Here is a 17,901-nt window from a genome sequence, read left to right on the forward strand (position 1 = left end):
TAATTAACTTAGTCTCTGAGCAATGCACACGATATATGCAAAATCTACAGAAAATAACCCCATACAGACCAGAACTGCAATATGACTTGTTTTATTGTCATAATGCATGGCATTTTTATGAAACCGAAGATCATTGCTTTTTAATTTGGCTGTCTACCAGAAATCTCCAGAGGACTTTTGAACGTTTTGTTGTTGGAAGCGTTTCTGGAAACAGTCAGAGTACTTTGATGTTAGTGCTCCTCCATTAAATACAGTCCAAGTATCTCCTTCATCACAAGATATAATGTGCATGAAATGAAACCTTGAAATATAGGCTACTCAGGTGGTAATATAATTACATGTATTCACATCTGTAATAAAAGGGGATCTTGGAAATATCCCAAGTTCTTCTTTGACCAAATAATCTGAAACACTTTGACTCTCATATTATTTCAGAAAGTCGTGTCTGGAGATATAATGTGAAGAGAATATTTATCAGTTAAAATCAGCATGTTTATAGAATTATGCTGCATTCACGCCATATCGTTATTACCGTAATTTTGAGATGGCAACACGTGACGAGCGGTTCACACCCTTGGACTAGGACACTAAACTTTTGCACTATGAATTTGAGGTGGTCAGGTGGTACAAGTTGTAATTACGAGTCGAGTTCTACGAGGACGTAAACGCTTTTTACAAGTTGGTATCTCGTAATTACGGTAATTATGATACGGCAGGAACGCACCAAGACTTACCTGGCTGAATAAAGCTTCTTCTTTTGTGTTTCGTTTGCGGTTGGCAAACCAGCTTATATGCGAATTACCGCCACTGACTGGAGTGTGGATCAAAAGGATATATACTGTACATATACAAAGGATGAGGGGAATGGCTGAATAAATAGCTAGCACATCCGGTTTAGTTTCAAAAACATCTGCTTTGTAACTCAGTCAGTACTGACTGCAGACAGCGCACGTCAGATTTGTTCAACCGGACGTAGCGTTGCCCGGTATCCTTTTCTTTAAATAAATGTTTCAAAACGCCATATGATTGATTCATTGGTGGGGTTATTATGATATAAATAGTACATATGATATAAACAAAAGTGATGTTTAGCAATCATTACAACCGTGCACACAGCATTGTAGGTTCTTACAGTTTTCTTACATATTTTAGTAATATTTGTGATTTCCTCACAACTGTAAACACAAAACTAGAAACACTAAATGCAAAATAGCCTACATCAAACCAAAAGCAAAATTTTTTTTTGCACAATGACAGACACAATGGTTATTATCTCGAATATTTAGAGAAAATGTTTGCAAACAATTTAGGAAATGTATGCCTTGATTTTTGCAAACACAGCTCTGGGATTTCTTACCTGAATTTCAAGTTTTACTGAGATATCACTGCAATACAACTGCACTGCCCTCTGCTGGCTACAGTATCACACTGCATGGTACAGTAACTACACTTTCTAGCGAATGATGTTTACAGGGCAACAAATATATCAGAAGCGTGGGTTTTATGAGCTACTTTGTTTCAATAATACCGTTCGAATCATTTTTTTTATCATTTAGATTGAGTTTGCTAACAAATAATTTAATAAAAGGTGGCTACATTTATTAATTACATTTTGATCTCTCCTTATAAGAATCACTTAATTAGCATTCAGTAAGCATAAACTTGAATGGCTACGGACAAGCAGCGACGATTACAGTCTTCAGAAGACAAAACACACAATATACACACCACAGTTTCAGATTCACATCAGGATAATAAGAAAAAGGTGAAACATTTTAGTTATTATATATATTTTTATATCACAAACACCAATAAATAAATTATTCAGCTCATAGTAAGAAATCAATGGGTCCATTTACTAGAAGAAACAGTAGGTTTGATGTTGAGAAAGCAACAAAGGCCTTTAACTGGTCATCTAAGTTTTAGTTTAGGCTGTGTTTATTTAACAACTATTACACAAATGTGTGAAAGCTTCAAGATATGATGTTTGTAGCAGTGCATTTCAAACCTTAGCTTTGTCTTCAAAGATTATAAACTCTACAGGACGAACCATTTCCGTGTTTCCTGTGTATTTACAGAGATTGAAGTTGGAGTGGAGTGGAGGTTAGAGTATATAGACTGTATGAATATAGTGATCATGATATAATGTGACGGCTGTAGTTTTTTGCTGTGGTGGTGTTTGAATAGCAGTCAAGGACTCCAAGCTGGTTGGTGTATTTAAAGGGCAATTAAAGACTCTCCTGAAAGCAGTGTTTGGATATTTAAGTGCTGTGTGGTATCTGGCAGAGGAAAGGTGCTCACAGACACATTACAAGTGATTCACCTCTGCAGTCAGAGAAGGCAGATAATGAGATAATACTATTGCAGCAGTGTTGAATGTTGAGTAACGTGCTTTGATATAAGAGATAGCAGGAATAAAAGCTATTAATATGAGCTAGAGTCATAATGGTTTCAGACGCCAAGGTGTGCACTGAGTCGACAGAGAGCGTCTCCTACAATGTCCAGCTCGTGTCTGAGCTCCTCGACCACATCGTTGATGCTGGGCATGTCCTTCAGCACACACACGCTCTGTGTGTATGGATTATACCGCAGGGAGAATGGACGCTGGATTGTCTTTGCAAATTCACTGTGAAGAATAAAATAGAGGAAATATATGGTCAAAGCAAAATAACAATGATATGGCGTGCAAAAATAACAAGTCGCGTATTTAAAAACAGATTTACCGCATTCTAAATTTGGCTTCCTCAAAGCTCTCCGAAACAAAGTAAACATCTTGAAAGGTGGTGATGAGGCACTCCTGTTTACAGGTGATATTGGGCTCAAAGGGCAGGATTTTAGCAGAGCCTGAGAGAGAGTGCTTCAAAACAAAACATATGTGTTTCAGTCATTCACTTCAGTTAAATTCATTAACAGCAGTTACAGTACTGCTCAAAATATATGGTCAATAAAATTATTTTTTAAAGAGATTAATATTTTTATCTAGCATGGATGCAGTAAACATTTAAAAAGCCATCTAGCAATTTATTCATATTTATTGTTGAAACTAGTTATTATATTAAGCATAAAAAGATTATAGTTGTAATCCATAATTCTAAATCTGATAATGTGTATCTACCTTAAGTTCGCTGATGGAAGAGAGAAGCCCAGCGCCGTATGCTCTGAGTGAACCCTCCTGCTTACACAGGCCAAACTCCACCGTGAAGAAATAGCACTGCAATGGAACATACAACAACATACCAACCATCAAAACTGGTGCAAACACAAACAATATTAAGGCTTTATGCCTGTTTACTGTGTAAATAGCAGGATAGCTAAACGTAAGAAAAACATACTGTTGCTAACTTCTGCACAGCATCATCAGACGCCCCGAGAGAAGCCAGTCCTAATTCCTGAGAGAACTGTGCAAAACTGGGTTCGGCCAACAGAGGAACATGACCCAGCAGCTCATGACATGTGTCCCTGAAAAACACAGACAAGTTTCTCTTTAATTATCGAATAAGGTTGAGTAAGGCCTAGTTCACAAGACATATACAAACAGTGTGTAAGTGAAGCAGAAGCAGGCCTGCAGAAAGATTTGATGTTAACACTGTTTCTGCTGTAGAGTTGCAGCTCTGTGCATAAAATGATTGATTTCTGAGTGATTTCTGGATTACTACATTGAGTATTTCTTTTAAAATGCACCTTTATGCTTTTTATGATTTTACCTTTCCTTTAATATGTACTAAATCTGTTTGTGCGTGCAAACCATCTGCAAAGTTAAAGCACAACACCAAAAGGAGATAATCTCTCCAGTAGAAAACACTTGCTTAAAACACTGTTTGTAGTCCTGCCATTATTTCCATGACTTTGCTACATCACCAAAAAAAATAAAAAAATAAAAATAAAAATAAAAATACACATAAAAACATTATACCAATTTATACCAATACCGACGCCACAGTTACCACAGATATAATACTGTTTACAGTTGCTCATGAGGCATTTTCAGGCAGATGTAAAAAGAGGAGCTGCAGCAAGGTACCGTATGAAAAAAAATTTTTTTTGATTTGAAATAATGTAAATGTATTTAAGCAGACACCAAATATAAATGTATGACTTTCAAATAAGCATAATAGGGGTACTTTAATAACTGCCATAAATATACAATTGTTATTCAGAGCATTGGCTATTAAGAATTACTGCAAACTTGATCATTCTGAAATCATGTGACTGAGTTTAAACATTGAAATGTGATTGAAAGAATGTGAGTTGTTGTTTTAACACTGAAAAAGAATTGCAACAATGTTTATTGCCAAATGATAGGTGCATCATATGCATGCTGCAATACATCAACTTTATTCAATATTCCAAATTGCAACAAAATTAAACGATTTAACATTGATCCATGAAGTTGATTCACCCAAGAATGGAACCCAAACCCCAAAGTGCAAAATATAAACTGCTTTAATCATCTTGATTCAGTTTGATGTGTTTGTTTTCATTTCTGCATGTTCATGCATCAGGTGTGACAGACAGTGGGTGTTGCTTCAACAATGGGTACTGCTTCATAAAAGCCTATTTCAAAAGATTGTGTCAATAAACAGGCCTGAAGAGATAAAGGGACATACAGTATGCTTTGTACTCACGGTTCAGGAGTGTAGAGAGGATCTGAGCTGTGACGCACATATTGTGTACAGTGAAACACTCTGAAGGCCAGACCAGCTAGAAAGTCTCTCGGTGACAAGTACCCAGCAACAGGGCGAATGGTGAAGCCAGTTCGCTCTGAAACACACATACAGCGGCCACATAACTACTGCCCTCTGCTGGTGACACAACTAATGCTTCTCTCAGCTTGTATTGTAGCAATTGTAAAGTTAAAATGTATCACATACTTTATGGCTGTGTGTGCACTGATCGTGTGCACTCAGTCTCACCTCTCAGGAAGTTGGATACGTCCTCCAGCTGTGGTATGTTGTCCTCTCTGTAGCCACAGAACTGGGTGAGCAGAGGCAGGTTGTTTAGGTGCTCTCGACAGGCATGTGTGGGGTACAGCTTATTCAACTCCCGGAAAACAACACCCCACGTCTTCACCTCTTCCTCTGTAAACTCCACACGTGGTATAGGTTCTCCACTGCGGAGTGAGAAAGAATCATGTCAATATTAAAGATAAATATGTGGAAATAATGTAAGAGTTTTAAAACCTTTTCGTTAAACGTACTATTTGTAACTCATGGCAAGATCAGCAAAATATTTCCTTCTCTTACGATAAATGTTGTCTTTGAATCCCTGAAATCATATAGGAACAAATACATACATAAGGTCATGGAATATTTTTTAGCAGCTCAAATACTGAAGAGTGTTACATGATCATGACATAAATACTATTATCAGTGAATTTCTATAGCCTATTCCTCTAGCAAAATGTAAGGCAATACTGACCGGATGATCGGCGTCCAAATCTGAACCATACATCAGAACACGACAGGCACACTTATCCAGATCTGAGATCTTCTTGGGGAACCAAGGCACCTCAGCAAGATCTGAAAAATGTATTTTCACAGTGACACAAGATTTATACACACATTTCTGTGCAATACTCATCTATCTAATGAAGGAGCAAAACACAGTACCGTTTCCAGGAGTCCAGAACTTATCAGGTGAGTCCATGGTTATGATGCTTGTTTGTTTGCGGAGCAGCTGAACGATATCTTTTAGAGTTTCTCGATCACTGTCACAATCCACCAGTACTTCCAACTCTGAGTTACGCCGCCGGGACTTACGTGACTCAATATGCAAAAGCTTAACCTGGCTGTCCTGTTTATAATGAATAAAAATATGTCATTTAGCCCACTTTAAAGTTATGTATAGTTATGTATAACTTGATTCTGCTGAAGCTGAAAATAGTGAAAATAATCAAATATAGATAGAGATAGACAGATAGATAGATAGAAAGAAAGAACAAAAGAAAGAAAGAAAGAAAGAAAGAAAGAAAGAAAGAAAGAAAGAAAGAATAACACCAGACTGGTAAAATTTAAAGAAGGGAAATATTAATGTACCTGAAACAATTTTAATGCTTTCACAAGCCCTCCGACTTCATTCTTCAGAGAGAAGACAATTGCAGCATGTTCTCTCTTGGAGGAACGTATCTTGTCTTTGTTCTCATCTGTCTTATGAAAAGTAGTTTTCTTCAACAATAAATGAGAGAGTGTGTGTGTGTGTGTGTGTGTGTGTGTGTGTGTGTGTGTGTGTGTGTGTGTGTTTGTGAGAGATGTGAGAGAGAGAGAGAGAGAGAGAGAGAGTTTATTAGTTTGTTTGTGTGTGTTTTTGTTTTGGTGTTTTTTATTATTATGACAATCTCTCTACTACAGCAGATGTTTAATATCCCATGTGAGTGAACTTCTGTTTGTTTTTGACGTTTTTCAAATAGGAAATCGTTATTCACAGGCAAATAACATGTAAAGATCATTATTTTCATAAGGCTGGGTAGGATGCATTATGCTATCAAATTTAGGCAAGGGCTAGGCTATATATGTCTAGACCAGCACTATGTGGTGGACAGCAACTGCATGTAAAAGCCAATGAATTACATTTAAAAAAAAAAACGACCATTTTGCAGTATACAATGCACAACATATCAGAAGTTCATGAGCATTCGAAAATAAAACAAAATTATAATTATTTAAATGCACATTAATGATGTTAAGTACATATATTATTTAATAATGTTGTTTATTAAAGTTTTTGCAAATAATTAACATTAAAATATATATCACCTTTTTTTAGTCTTTAAACATCAGTAATTGATGACTGCACTGCACACTTAAATTCTCAATTTATCATCCGTTCTGACAGCACACTTTTCTCCCTATATTAAAAAATGTTAGCATTTTGATATGTAAAATATTAGCAAAAAATTGAGCATTTTGAATAATGTCAAAAGTTGTTCTTACCTCATTGTTGAGTTGCTTCTCTTCGTAGCTCTTGTTGATGGAGTCAAAAGACCGTCCTCGACGCGGTCCGTCAAGCTTGTTGGAGAGCATGGATGGGTGCTTCTGTTTTTATAGTAGAATATGGAGGTGCGTGGCTCAGAGAGACGCTTCTGTCAGTCTGATAATGATGTTTTCTCTCTGGATTTATAGAGAAATCAGGCGGAGGAGGGGGAGGAGCTCGCGGCTCTGGAAAGTACTGACCAGCCCGGCAAGAAGATTTTCACTGGAAATGGTTCAGCAACCGAAAACTGTTCGACCGTTAGACCATACAATAATAATAATAATAATAATAATAATAAAAGGAAAATAAAGTGGGGAAAACAAAAACTTGTGTTATTATTGATAGAACGGAAAATAGGAGCAAACAGGATTAGCTGTCACTTTTTATTTTACTCTAGTGATTAAAATGATTTTGAATCACACGGTCACATATACTGGCCTTTAAAATTTACTGCCTTGAATGTATGCCAGTTTACTGTTATTGTGTTCATTTGTTTTCCCAAGATCTACAGAAAAAAAAGTTGGATATCTGTATTATTTTTCTTATACAAAATTTATAGAATTGAAGGACGTTTTAAACTACATATTAGTAAAACACATAGCGTCGAATACCATACCACAGTTACAACAAGCCCCAGTCTCTATAGTACAGCTTATTTTGCCTAGATTGATAATTATCTATATCATACTGGTTAGGCCACACCCTAAACAGTCAGATCATAATAAACATTTTTGTACTTGTGCTATTGATAATGTTCCTAAATCTATAATGCCGGTAGTAGTATTTATTATTGATTGAAGTTACAAAATGTCAATGAATTACCAGCCTATCAGTAGTTGATCAATATCACAAGAAAAGATATGAAAAACAAAAACAGAACAAAAAGGTAAGGAAATGCAAATAAAATAGAAAACTGACTATCACACAATGGTTCTGTGCTGATATGCTTCAGCACTATTGCCTGACAATCCTTTAAAACATTCATAACAATCGTGTCGTAGACCTTGGCATTTAAACACAAGCAATCTTTCATTTGGTTCATATTGTTGACATTCGTTTATTGATTTACTCTTTCCAAGGTTGGTCTGGGATCAGTGAGCTTTATTTCCACACCTCTGCGGAAAGACCAGTGATGAAGTGATGTGGATAACGGTCTAATAAGACATGGCAGCAGGCCTAGATTAACTGGTGATGACTGATTCGGAATGTGCTTGTCACTGGTTCCTGTTATCTCCAAACCAAAGGCCCCAGTCCACACTATAGTTCCAGTCCGGGGGTGATTTGTTCCAAAGCGAGAAACATGGAAAATAATACAAGCACGTCAATGAGCATGGCTCAGATTAATAATGATGTGGTAGTTATGAGCAATGTCTGTTTACAAGCTCACACCAGCATTAATTAGCTCAAACGCAATATAATTAGGTACTGCTGTACGTCCATTTCCAAACAACATGACTAATCTTTTATTCAGACGTTCTCACGCTACTTCTGTGCTTTATTGGTCCATTGTCTGTGCCTCCCACTGCTTGGTCATTGATCTGAAAGACCTCTATACCCCTCCTCAGGGGGACACACAGACAGTCTTTTGTAAGGCAGCCCATAAGTACACATCTCATTAGGCTTTATGAAGTGAGAGATTCACCATCTATTGAAACAGCCAGTTTATACCAGTTCCAACAGCATGTCGAGATTTTTTGCACTATTTAGTGCAAATGTAGAATATCTTTAGCTTTGCAAACCAATTTCCTACAGTATATTATTAAACTCTTGAAAGATGTGAGCAAATCGAAATGCTTTGCACTTTATGACTCAAAGAAAATCTCATTCATACACTGAACAAAATTATAAACGCAACACTTTTGTTTTTGCCCCCATTTTTCATGAGCTGAACTCAAAGATCTAAGACTTTTTCTATGTACACAAAAGGCGTATTTCTCTCAAATATTGTTCACAAATCTGTCTAAATCTGTGTTAGTGAGCACTTCTCCTTTGCCGAGATAATCCACCTCACAGGTGTGGCATATCAATATGCTGATTAGACAGATTGATTGTTGTATAGGTTTTAATTATGATGAGAAGCCTAAAACAGGCTCGAGGGCTATGCAGTTTTACTGTATTGGGGGGTCCAAAAACCAGTCAGTATCTGGTGTGACCACTATTTCCCTCACGCAGTGCAACACATCTCCTTCGCATAGAGTTGATCAGGTTGTTAATTGTGGCCTGTGGAATGTTGGTCCACTCCTCTTCAATGGCTGTGCGACGTTGCTGGATATTGGCAGGAACTGGAACACACTGTCGTATACGCCGATCCAGAGCATCCCAAACATGCTCAATGGGTGACATGTCTGGTGAGTATGCTGGCCATGCAAAAACTGGGATGTTTTCAGCTTCCAGGAATTGTGTACAGATCCCTGCAACATGGGGCCGTGCATTATCATGCTGCAACATGAGGTGATGGTCGTGGATGAATAGCACAACAATGGGCCTCAGGATCTGGTGATGGTATCTCTGTGCATTCAAAATGGCATCAATAAAATGCACCTGTGTTCTTTATCCATAACATATGCCTGCCCATACCATAACCCCACTGCCACCATGGGCCACTTGATCCACAGTGTTGACATCAGCAAACCGCTCACCCACACGAAGCCATACACGCTGTCTGCCATCTGCCCTGTACAGTGAAAACCGGGATTCATCCGTGAAGAGAACGCCTCTCCAAAGTGCCAGACGCCATTGAATGTGAGCATTTGCCCACTTAAGTTGGTTACGATGATGAACTGCAGTCAGGTCGAGACCCCGATGAGGACGATGAGCATGCAGATGAGCTTCTCTGAGACAGTTTCTGACAGTTGGTGCAGAAATTCTTTGGTTATGCAAACCAACAACTGTCCGGGTGGCTGGTCTCAGACGATCTTGGAGGTGAAGATGCTGGATGTGAAGGTCCTGGGCTGGTGTGGTTACACGTGGTCTGCGGTTGTGAGGCCAGTTGGATGTACTGCCAAATTCTCTGAAACGCCTTTGGACACGGCTTATGGTAGAGAAATTAACATTCAATTCACAGGCAACAGCTCTGGTGGACATTCCTGCAGTCAGCATGCCAATTGCATGCTCCCTCAAAACTTGCGACATCTGTGGCATTGCGCTGTGTGATAAAGCTGCACATTTTAGAGTGGCCTTTTATTGTGGCCAGCCTAAGGCACACCTGTGCAATAATTATGCTGTCTAATCAGCATATTGATATGCACACACTGTGAGGTGGATGGATTATCTCGGCAAAAGGAGAAGTGCTCACTAACACAGATTTAGACAGATTTGTAAACAATATTTGAGAGAAATAGGCCTTTTGTGTACATAGAAAAAGTCTTAGATCTTTGAGCTCAGCTCATGAAAAATGGGGGCAAAAACAAAAGTGTTGCGTTTATAATTTTGTTTCAATGTATAACCACAACTCATTTAGAGGTAAGGCACAGGAAATGCTTGGGCTTTTTGGTGGTAACAGCTATTTGGGGGTCAAAAAGAACCATGGAATGAGCAGTGCTCCATCTAAAGATGCATGTATCTTAATAGGGTTAGCATGTACACCTTATATTTACTTTTGAGATTTATGTTCATTTCCTTTTGGCCATATATGATAATGGTGTTTGTGCAGAACCGGTGACGTGCAGCATGATTGAGCCAAGTCAAATCATGCTCAGACTAATCCAATGCAGCACTGGAGTCTGGTCTATTAGCATAAGCTTCACTGTAGACACACAGCTTCTGCAATCCGAGACTTCTTTCTGAGACAATTCAATCTGCAATCCGTCTCAGCAACAGGAAGTTCCCTTCAATCTAGGTTGCGATGGCAATGATAGAGTAAGCTATGATACATATTGTGAGTTCATTGGTCTGTCAAACAACCTGAAGTTCCTTCAAGGTATTAGTGCTTCCTGCCCTACTAGGTGAGCAAGACAAGTTATGTGATGCAGAACAATGTCAGGAAAGATTAAGTCTGGTCATGATCACTGAGCTTCAGTTGAAAGATGACAATCGTAAGAAATTTCTGACCAGCCCATTAAAAAAAAAAATCCATTACAGTAGGTACACCAAATAAGATTTGCACCAGTGCTGGGAAAAAGAACTAGGTAACTCTCATTAGTGGTTTAACTGAGCTGCGAGGCACTTGAGTCAAGTTTTGGCACGGTCTGCAACCTTTATGAGACTGTAGAGTTTTATATTGACCTTTTATACCTGTTATTTAAACGCAAATGTTCATTGATATACAAAGAGAGGAAGAAATTTATGTGTATAGCTCAGAAGCTCTGAGAGCTAATTTGTGTGACCGGGGGTAAACATGTGCGTCAGCATGCTGCATGTGCATCTGGCACGCTCGGCAAACTATGACCTCTTCATCACCCAGTAGGGATGATGGAGTGCAAAACAGGGTTGTGACAGGACAGAGGGGTATATGATTCCATCATAATCTTTTTAAAGCTCTGGAGGAAATCAAGAGGACTTCCTGTTTCATAAAGTGAAGTAATGACATATATAATGTTCCAATAGATTTCTAATTTAATAAGTGCTGTTCTTTTGACCTTTCTATTCATCAGTGGTTTCCACAATATTAAGCAGCACAACTGTTTTTAACAGCGATTATAATAAATGTTTCTTGATCATCAAATTACCATTTTAGAATGATTTCTGAAGGAACATGTGACACAGAGGACTGTTGTAGTCAGTTATTTTAACAGTTACTTTAAATTTTAATATTATTATTACAATTTAAAGTAACAAAATTACGGTTTTACTGTATTTCTGATCAAATAAATGCAACCTTAGTGAGCATAAGAGACTAGTAGTGTATGTAATTATTACAAGAGCCAATCCATCCAAAGGAAAGTAAATGATCTTGAATGATCCTTGTCTTTTTTTATGCTCATTCAAAACTTCATCCAACATTGTAACAATATTGACAACATGCTTTTGAGACTTTCAACAATCATACTGAAGTAAATTATTGACTTACTACCAGTGTTAGCTTGGTATTGACATTTCAGCGCTGAAGCTGTATGACACAGGAAATTAGTTGCAAGACACATAAATAGGTTTACTGACCTTTCCGTTTTTAAAATTATACAGTACCTCTCAACTACTCTGAGGCAATTTCTAGAACATCATTAAGAGAATGGAATGCATTATGCAGCGAGCAAAGGAGCTTTTATTATCAGTGTTGTGAGAAGAGTATGTGGTGATCTAATAAAACTGAATTTGCCAGGTTTAGAATTGAAAATGAACTTCTATTGCTAATGGATGGTGATATTGCATTAAAGTTTGGGGGATCAATTTATTGAAATTTTCAATTAAATTCATTATATGATTGCTTTGAAATGTATTGCATTTTAGCATGTGTCTTACAATTTCATAATAGCAGTTACAACAGAGGCTTGACATTTCCATAGTGCAGGTATATATAGCAGTCAACACTTAAACAGAAGAATTGTACGGCCATGAAAGCAGCCAGACCAATGTAATGGACTAACTAACCGAACAGAATGACTGACAGCTGTAGAGACACTGACAGACTTGACTGTACATGAGCAGTCACATTTGATTAAATTCTTGCTCGTTTGATATACTGCCTGCCAACCATCAACCATATCCAGTTCTTTCTTAGGAAGCAATGAAATCACTCAGAGGAAAGGAAATGCTTGCGTGAGGAATGCTAACCAAGTCTAGTCTACAAATGGTGAACATCTGGTGAATTCATTTAGAATTCCTCCCTTGAATTCATTCTACAAAAAAGTGAAATTTAACTTTATCAGTTCAGGGAAGAGGGAAAAACAATGTATTACCCAGTAGGCACACTAAATGGTTACATAACGTGACAAATTCATTACAGGAGATTTTAACCAAACTCATTAGCCTAATAAAGTTTGACATTATACTATTTACATATACAAAGTAACACACTATTCAGTTAGTTTGAATATACTGTATAAATTTATTCAAGATAAAGGTAAATATGTGTCATGTATGAAATTTGTTCAATAGTTTGTGGAAGTGGCAGATGCACCTAACAGTTGATAATGCACTGTTAAGCATACCAGATTGGCTTTAAAAACAGTGCCACGTGGTGGTCATGCCAGGAATTACCCTACTGCGAATCATCTCCCCAACCCTCATCTGAGAAAATATCAGCCTGTCGTTGTTTGAAATTGTTTTTGAAATCCTCATCAAAGTGCTCCAGGTCATCTTCTTTGAAAATACCCTAGAAAACAAGGAAAATAAGAAAACATAAAAATTAAAAAATACATTCTCTAAGTAATGAGTCTGATCATGTGAGAAATGTGTGTGAGTGTCTGTGCACTATGGTGTGGTGTTCTCACCTTTGGTAGGTATCCCAGCAGTTTCGTTGCATGCTGTTTTAGGAGCCTCTGTCTCTCCTCTTCAATGATCTTTCGCCGCTGAGCCTCTCTCTCCTTCTCCATAGCTCGCTCCTCTTCCTCCCTCACCTGTTGAATATTTAGATTAATTCATTCCATGTCATCTGTACTATCAGCGGTTATTAGTATAGTCTGAATTAGAAGCAACTAACGGAACTAATGTCTGCACATTTGCATGCTTGATTTGTGGCTTTGAGTCTTACTTGTTCAGCCAGATACTGCTGTCTCCTTTCTTCCAGTAGCTTCTCCACAGCCCGTTTGTGTTCCAACTGTTTCATACGGCGCTTCTGGGCATTCATCTGCTCAATGCGGTCATCCTCTGCAAACTTGGCCATCATCATCTGTCTAAAGGCCTTCTCTTCCTCTTTCTCAGCTTGTATGCGCAACTGCTTGAAGGCCATCATCTCCTGACACGTCTTCTGCAGCTCTAGCCGCTGCCGGATCCTCTTCTCCATCTCTTCCTGTGAGTGAGTGACATGATGGTAAAGAAATGGAAAATGTACATGGTCCTGAAATATGCTTAATTTTCTTGGGTAACTGAAATATGACTGGAACTTTTTCTGGATGCATCATAAGGTTAGTGTTGCCAGGGTCGCGGTTTTCTCCACAATTGGGCCATTTTAAAAATGTCACAAGAAGAATTGTTGTGTTGTGTGTTTTTGGGCCACTTTTATAATGTAGCGCGGCCACCAAAAGGCTTACTAGAGCATACATTTAGACAAGTTTCACACACATCAGGAATTTGAAAGCAGTTAAATTAAGTTTGCCATTATAGATTAATTGTGCATTTATGCTTGTGTGTAGACAGAACAAGAGTGATTGTGGAGAGTAGAAGAGTGAAAGAAAAAAAGAGTATGTAGGCTATTAATAATAGTCTTGACTATGATTAGAAGATTTTTAAAAGATTCGGGAAGTGAAAGTAGGTATAGGTATACAGATTAAATAATAAATGTGCACATACCGCATAAAAAGTAGTCTAGCTAAAATTATCCAAATAAAATAAAAAACACAGAATAAATCAAATCTGAATGTTTATTTTAATGCCCTTTATCTGTGAATGGACACAGGAAAAAAAACTGGGCTAGTTTTCATTACTTTTGGGTGGGTTTTGAGTCAGTCTTGGACTAGAATTGTTTTTTTCTAAGATCTGGCAACCCTGCATAAGATTAACCTGTGTCTTCTTATTAAAAACGCACAATGTGTATCCAGTAAAGTGAGCTGTAGTAAGAGACACTGTAAGAGAGTTCTCACAATTTCCTGTCGTCTTGCAGCCTCGGCCTGCTCTTCCAAGTGAAGTTCCTCACGGACACGCTCCATCTTCTCACGCTCTCTTTTCTCCATCTCGATCTGCTCAGAGAGCTAAACCAGAAGGAAAGAAAGAACACATTAACACTTGAATCTTGATGACATAATGGCACAGAGGGTGTGCTGTCATGTACCATTTTGTGCAGGTTTTCTTTCGCCTGCTCTCGCTCTCTAACTTTGGCCATCCTGTCCTCCTCCTTCCTCTGCTGGTAGTGGGCAAACTCAATGATGCGCCTGTTCTCCGCCTCCACCTTTTCTCGCTCTAAATGTCTCCACTCCGCTTGCTGCTTTTTAAAATCTTCAATGTATCTCTGAGTGGCCACTACTTTCTCAAGTCGTAACTGAAGCTCCCTGTAAACGAAGTTTTTCAGTTTCAAACCATCCTACAACCATCTTACCAGCTCATCTGAAAGAGATGATGTTTTGTTTGCTTTCTCCAGAATTTCTGAAAATGAAGTGGAAAACATCATACTCAGGAAGACGGGAAAAGAAAGAACACACGTACCTCTGATCTTCCTCATAGATCTTCCGCACTATTTCGTCCACCATGAGTTTCTCTTTAAGAAACTCCTCATAGGCTTCCTGTCTCTTGCGCTCCTTCTCCTCAAGCTGCCGCTCAAGTTCTTGCTGGTAGAGCACAACCTCCTCATACTTCTTCTGCTCCTGCTTCTCCTTCTCCATCTCTGCAAGCTCATGCTCGTCCTTCATCTTACGGGCAACAGCAGCCTCTTGTCGCTGGTAAGATGTAAATTCACAATAAGCAAAACCACTGAATAAGAGACCCAAATGTAAGACACATATTTGCAGATCACACTGTTACCACTGTCTCATATCGCACGGCTTCCTTCTCTGCCACCTGTGCTGCCCGCTCTCTGTTCATGTAGGCAGACTTGAGCTTTAACTCTAGCTCTCGAAGCTCAACGCTGCCAATAAAACACAGAGCTTAACAAATGGTAAACCTATAAAACCATTATGCAGTGCTATAGTGCCATTAAGCTCTTACCTGTTCTCTTTAATGTACTGCCTCATCTTCTCATCTCGGAGTTTCTCATTATTAATTCTGGCTAGCTCCTTGGCCATCCTCTCTTCCTGTTCAAGCTGCCTCTCTCTGAACTGTCGGTCCTCTTCTGCCTATAACATACTGGTTTAATATATATTTTGTGTCGGTTTTATTTATATTTTCAAATAAGAAATTGATTTTTTCATTTTATGTTCTGATATGCATGGTTAATTTTTCATGCATGTTCTTAAAGGTATGTTCATATTTTTGTATGGCAGAAAAAAATAAACAGTAGGGCACAGCTAATGGGGATCCTAACAAATAAGCAAAAACGAGAGCAGGCATCTCTTTTTGAACATGTTAAACGAACAGAATAAAATGAACCTTGAGAATTGATTCCTGGATTTGTTGGCCATACTCTTCATCTTGCATTTTGCGCAGGAAGCGCTTTTTCTCGACTCTGTCTTCGCACTGGATGTTGGCTTGCAGCTGCTTGTCTCTGGCGATGCGTTTGGTTTGATTCTCACGCATTTCCTCCTGTTTGCGGGACTCCAGCATCATCTTCTGTTGGCGGCTGTGAGAGATGTTGCGCTGCTGGCTCATGAAAGACTGCAAAGACACGGTCTCTTGTAAGTTCAACAACACAACCTCGCATCGTTTGTAGCATCTGTAACGATTACCTAGTTCGTGAAACACACTGCTCATGGTTTTCTGACTAACGTTACTCATATCTGCATCATTCTTACCATTCTTCAGGTGTACTGGAGGTTGTGGATCAGGCCCGTCGACTTTGCGATATAAATGCTTTTGTTTCTAACTAAACAAAATGGGAAACGCCAAACACCACACTCATTTGTTTGTGAGTCGTTGTCCTAGAAACGCCGGGCTTTCAGACCTGGGAATAAAGACGAATATTATTGGCCAGCGCAACTCTTGCAGAGCCAATAAAGTGCAACAGGTTCCGGAAGCAAACATTCCCATTTATTTTCTTTGAAATTGATATATAACGTAGAGATTGTAACAGCGAAGCACGTGAAAACTTTTAATGATATTAACCATTTGCTTCTCAAAATGAGACACTGTTTAGAAGCACTCTAAACGTTAAACTCTAAAATCATAGATATGAATGGTGCAAATGAAACAAAACTCACCCCAAACTTGTATAAAAACACCTTTTACAAACCATTTGCAATGTTTTATTCAATCTCTATTAAATGCAATTAAATCTTCAAATAGCATTAAGTATCTGTATAATAGCATCTGTGTTATTTTATTACGTTTTTGTAGGGCTTGTTTTGTTCATGGCTTTTTAACTATAAAAAAAATAATAATTGATAAAATAAAATAAATAAACATATTAATATATTAACTGTAGCATATTTTTTTCCACCACAGAATCAATTATAAAAAAGTAAACTGCAACTTTTAATCTCACAATTCTTTTTTTTTTTTTTTTTTTTTTTAATAATTGCGTGATATAAATTTACCCCAGATGATAATAAGGGGTGTAAATATGAGGGTCCATCATGATACCATATGATATCAATCCTCATGATACTGTTTTTCAAATCAGATCTTTGCACTGCTATGACAGGAAACACTGGCATCTAACAATGGCTTGGGAAAAAAAAAGTTAATCTTAAAAAATAAAGCATGTACATAAACCCAAATAGAAAATAAAAGAGTTATCGAATAAACATGTTTCCTATTCTGTGTCCTTACTGCACCATTGTGTCTCATATTTTAGGGCATCCACTGCAACTTTTGAAAGAAATCAATTAAATCTGTATGTGGGTGTGTGTGTGAAAATAATTCTGATATAACCCCCTTTAGTCATTAACATTTTCATAAGTAACTGTAATTTTATTACACATTTTTTTCTCTGTAACTGATTACAATTACATTTATTTTGTAATTCATTTATGTAGTTCTGTTACTCCCCAACAATGATTACTGAAATTGTGTCTGGTACAGACTCTCTGTTCTCCCTCCTTACAACAACAGCGTTTGCTCACTCACACTTTCAAGTCACCATCAGTCACCATCTTTCAAATTATGTCTATTTTATCAGGAAATTCAAACAATAAATGCTGTTTTAACGCTCCTTGATGTGGTGGTGTGACAGATCGCTGTATTGCCTCAGTACAACATCTGAGTTAAATATTTTATTTACAACAACATTTATGTACAGCATTTGTGACA

At 37.9% G+C, this 17,901-nt stretch overlaps 2 protein-coding genes across 2 annotated transcripts; both read right to left on the minus strand.

The window, feature by feature from the left end:
- Positions 1-1,323: 1,323 nt before the first annotated feature.
- On the minus strand, positions 1,324-7,096 carry tph1b (tryptophan hydroxylase 1b). The gene is made up of 11 exons (XM_042727717.1): positions 6,930-7,096; positions 6,036-6,170; positions 5,610-5,793; positions 5,419-5,519; positions 5,198-5,265; positions 4,914-5,110; positions 4,626-4,761; positions 3,333-3,459; positions 3,116-3,211; positions 2,724-2,857; positions 1,324-2,626 (listed from the first exon to the last, which is right to left on the minus strand). The coding sequence occupies exons 1-11, from the start codon at positions 7,017-7,019 to the stop codon at positions 2,452-2,454; spliced, it is 1,443 nt and encodes a 480-aa protein (XP_042583651.1). The 5' UTR covers positions 7,020-7,096; the 3' UTR covers positions 1,324-2,451.
- Positions 7,097-12,144: 5,048 nt separating this feature from the next.
- On the minus strand, positions 12,145-16,607 carry LOC109104870 (meiosis-specific nuclear structural protein 1). The gene is made up of 10 exons (XM_042727716.1): positions 16,446-16,607; positions 16,084-16,308; positions 15,703-15,830; positions 15,520-15,622; positions 15,205-15,434; positions 14,834-15,050; positions 14,646-14,753; positions 13,598-13,855; positions 13,338-13,463; positions 12,145-13,219 (listed from the first exon to the last, which is right to left on the minus strand). The coding sequence occupies exons 1-10, from the start codon at positions 16,446-16,448 to the stop codon at positions 13,106-13,108; spliced, it is 1,512 nt and encodes a 503-aa protein (XP_042583650.1). The 5' UTR covers positions 16,449-16,607; the 3' UTR covers positions 12,145-13,105.
- Positions 16,608-17,901: the final 1,294 nt, after the last annotated feature.

This window comes from Cyprinus carpio, chromosome B7 (assembly GCF_018340385.1).
Source record: "Cyprinus carpio isolate SPL01 chromosome B7, ASM1834038v1, whole genome shotgun sequence".
In the NCBI taxonomy this organism is placed as follows: Eukaryota; Metazoa; Chordata; class Actinopteri; order Cypriniformes; family Cyprinidae; genus Cyprinus; species Cyprinus carpio.

What these genes read in the sequence shown, in the direction of transcription:
- tph1b (XM_042727717.1), bottom strand. Translation starts at nt 7,019, where the DNA reads ATGCTCTCCAACAAGCTTGACGGACCGCGTCGAGGACGGTCTTTTGAC. An exon ending in ATTTGGACGCCGATCATCCG is followed by an intron (nt 5,266 to 5,418) that starts GTCAGTATTGCC and finishes ATATGATTTCAG; the next exon opens with GGATTCAAAGACAACATTTA. An exon ending in CTGTGCAGAAGTTAGCAACA is followed by an intron (nt 3,212 to 3,332) that starts GTATGTTTTTCT and finishes GTTCCATTGCAG; the next exon opens with TGCTATTTCTTCACGGTGGA.
- LOC109104870 (XM_042727716.1), bottom strand. An exon ending in CCGTGCGATATGAGACAGTG is followed by an intron (nt 15,435 to 15,519) that starts GTAACAGTGTGA and finishes ACATCTTACCAG; the next exon opens with CGACAAGAGGCTGCTGTTGC. An exon ending in TGCTGGGATACCTACCAAAG is followed by an intron (nt 13,220 to 13,337) that starts GTGAGAACACCA and finishes CTTGTTTTCTAG; the next exon opens with GGTATTTTCAAAGAAGATGA.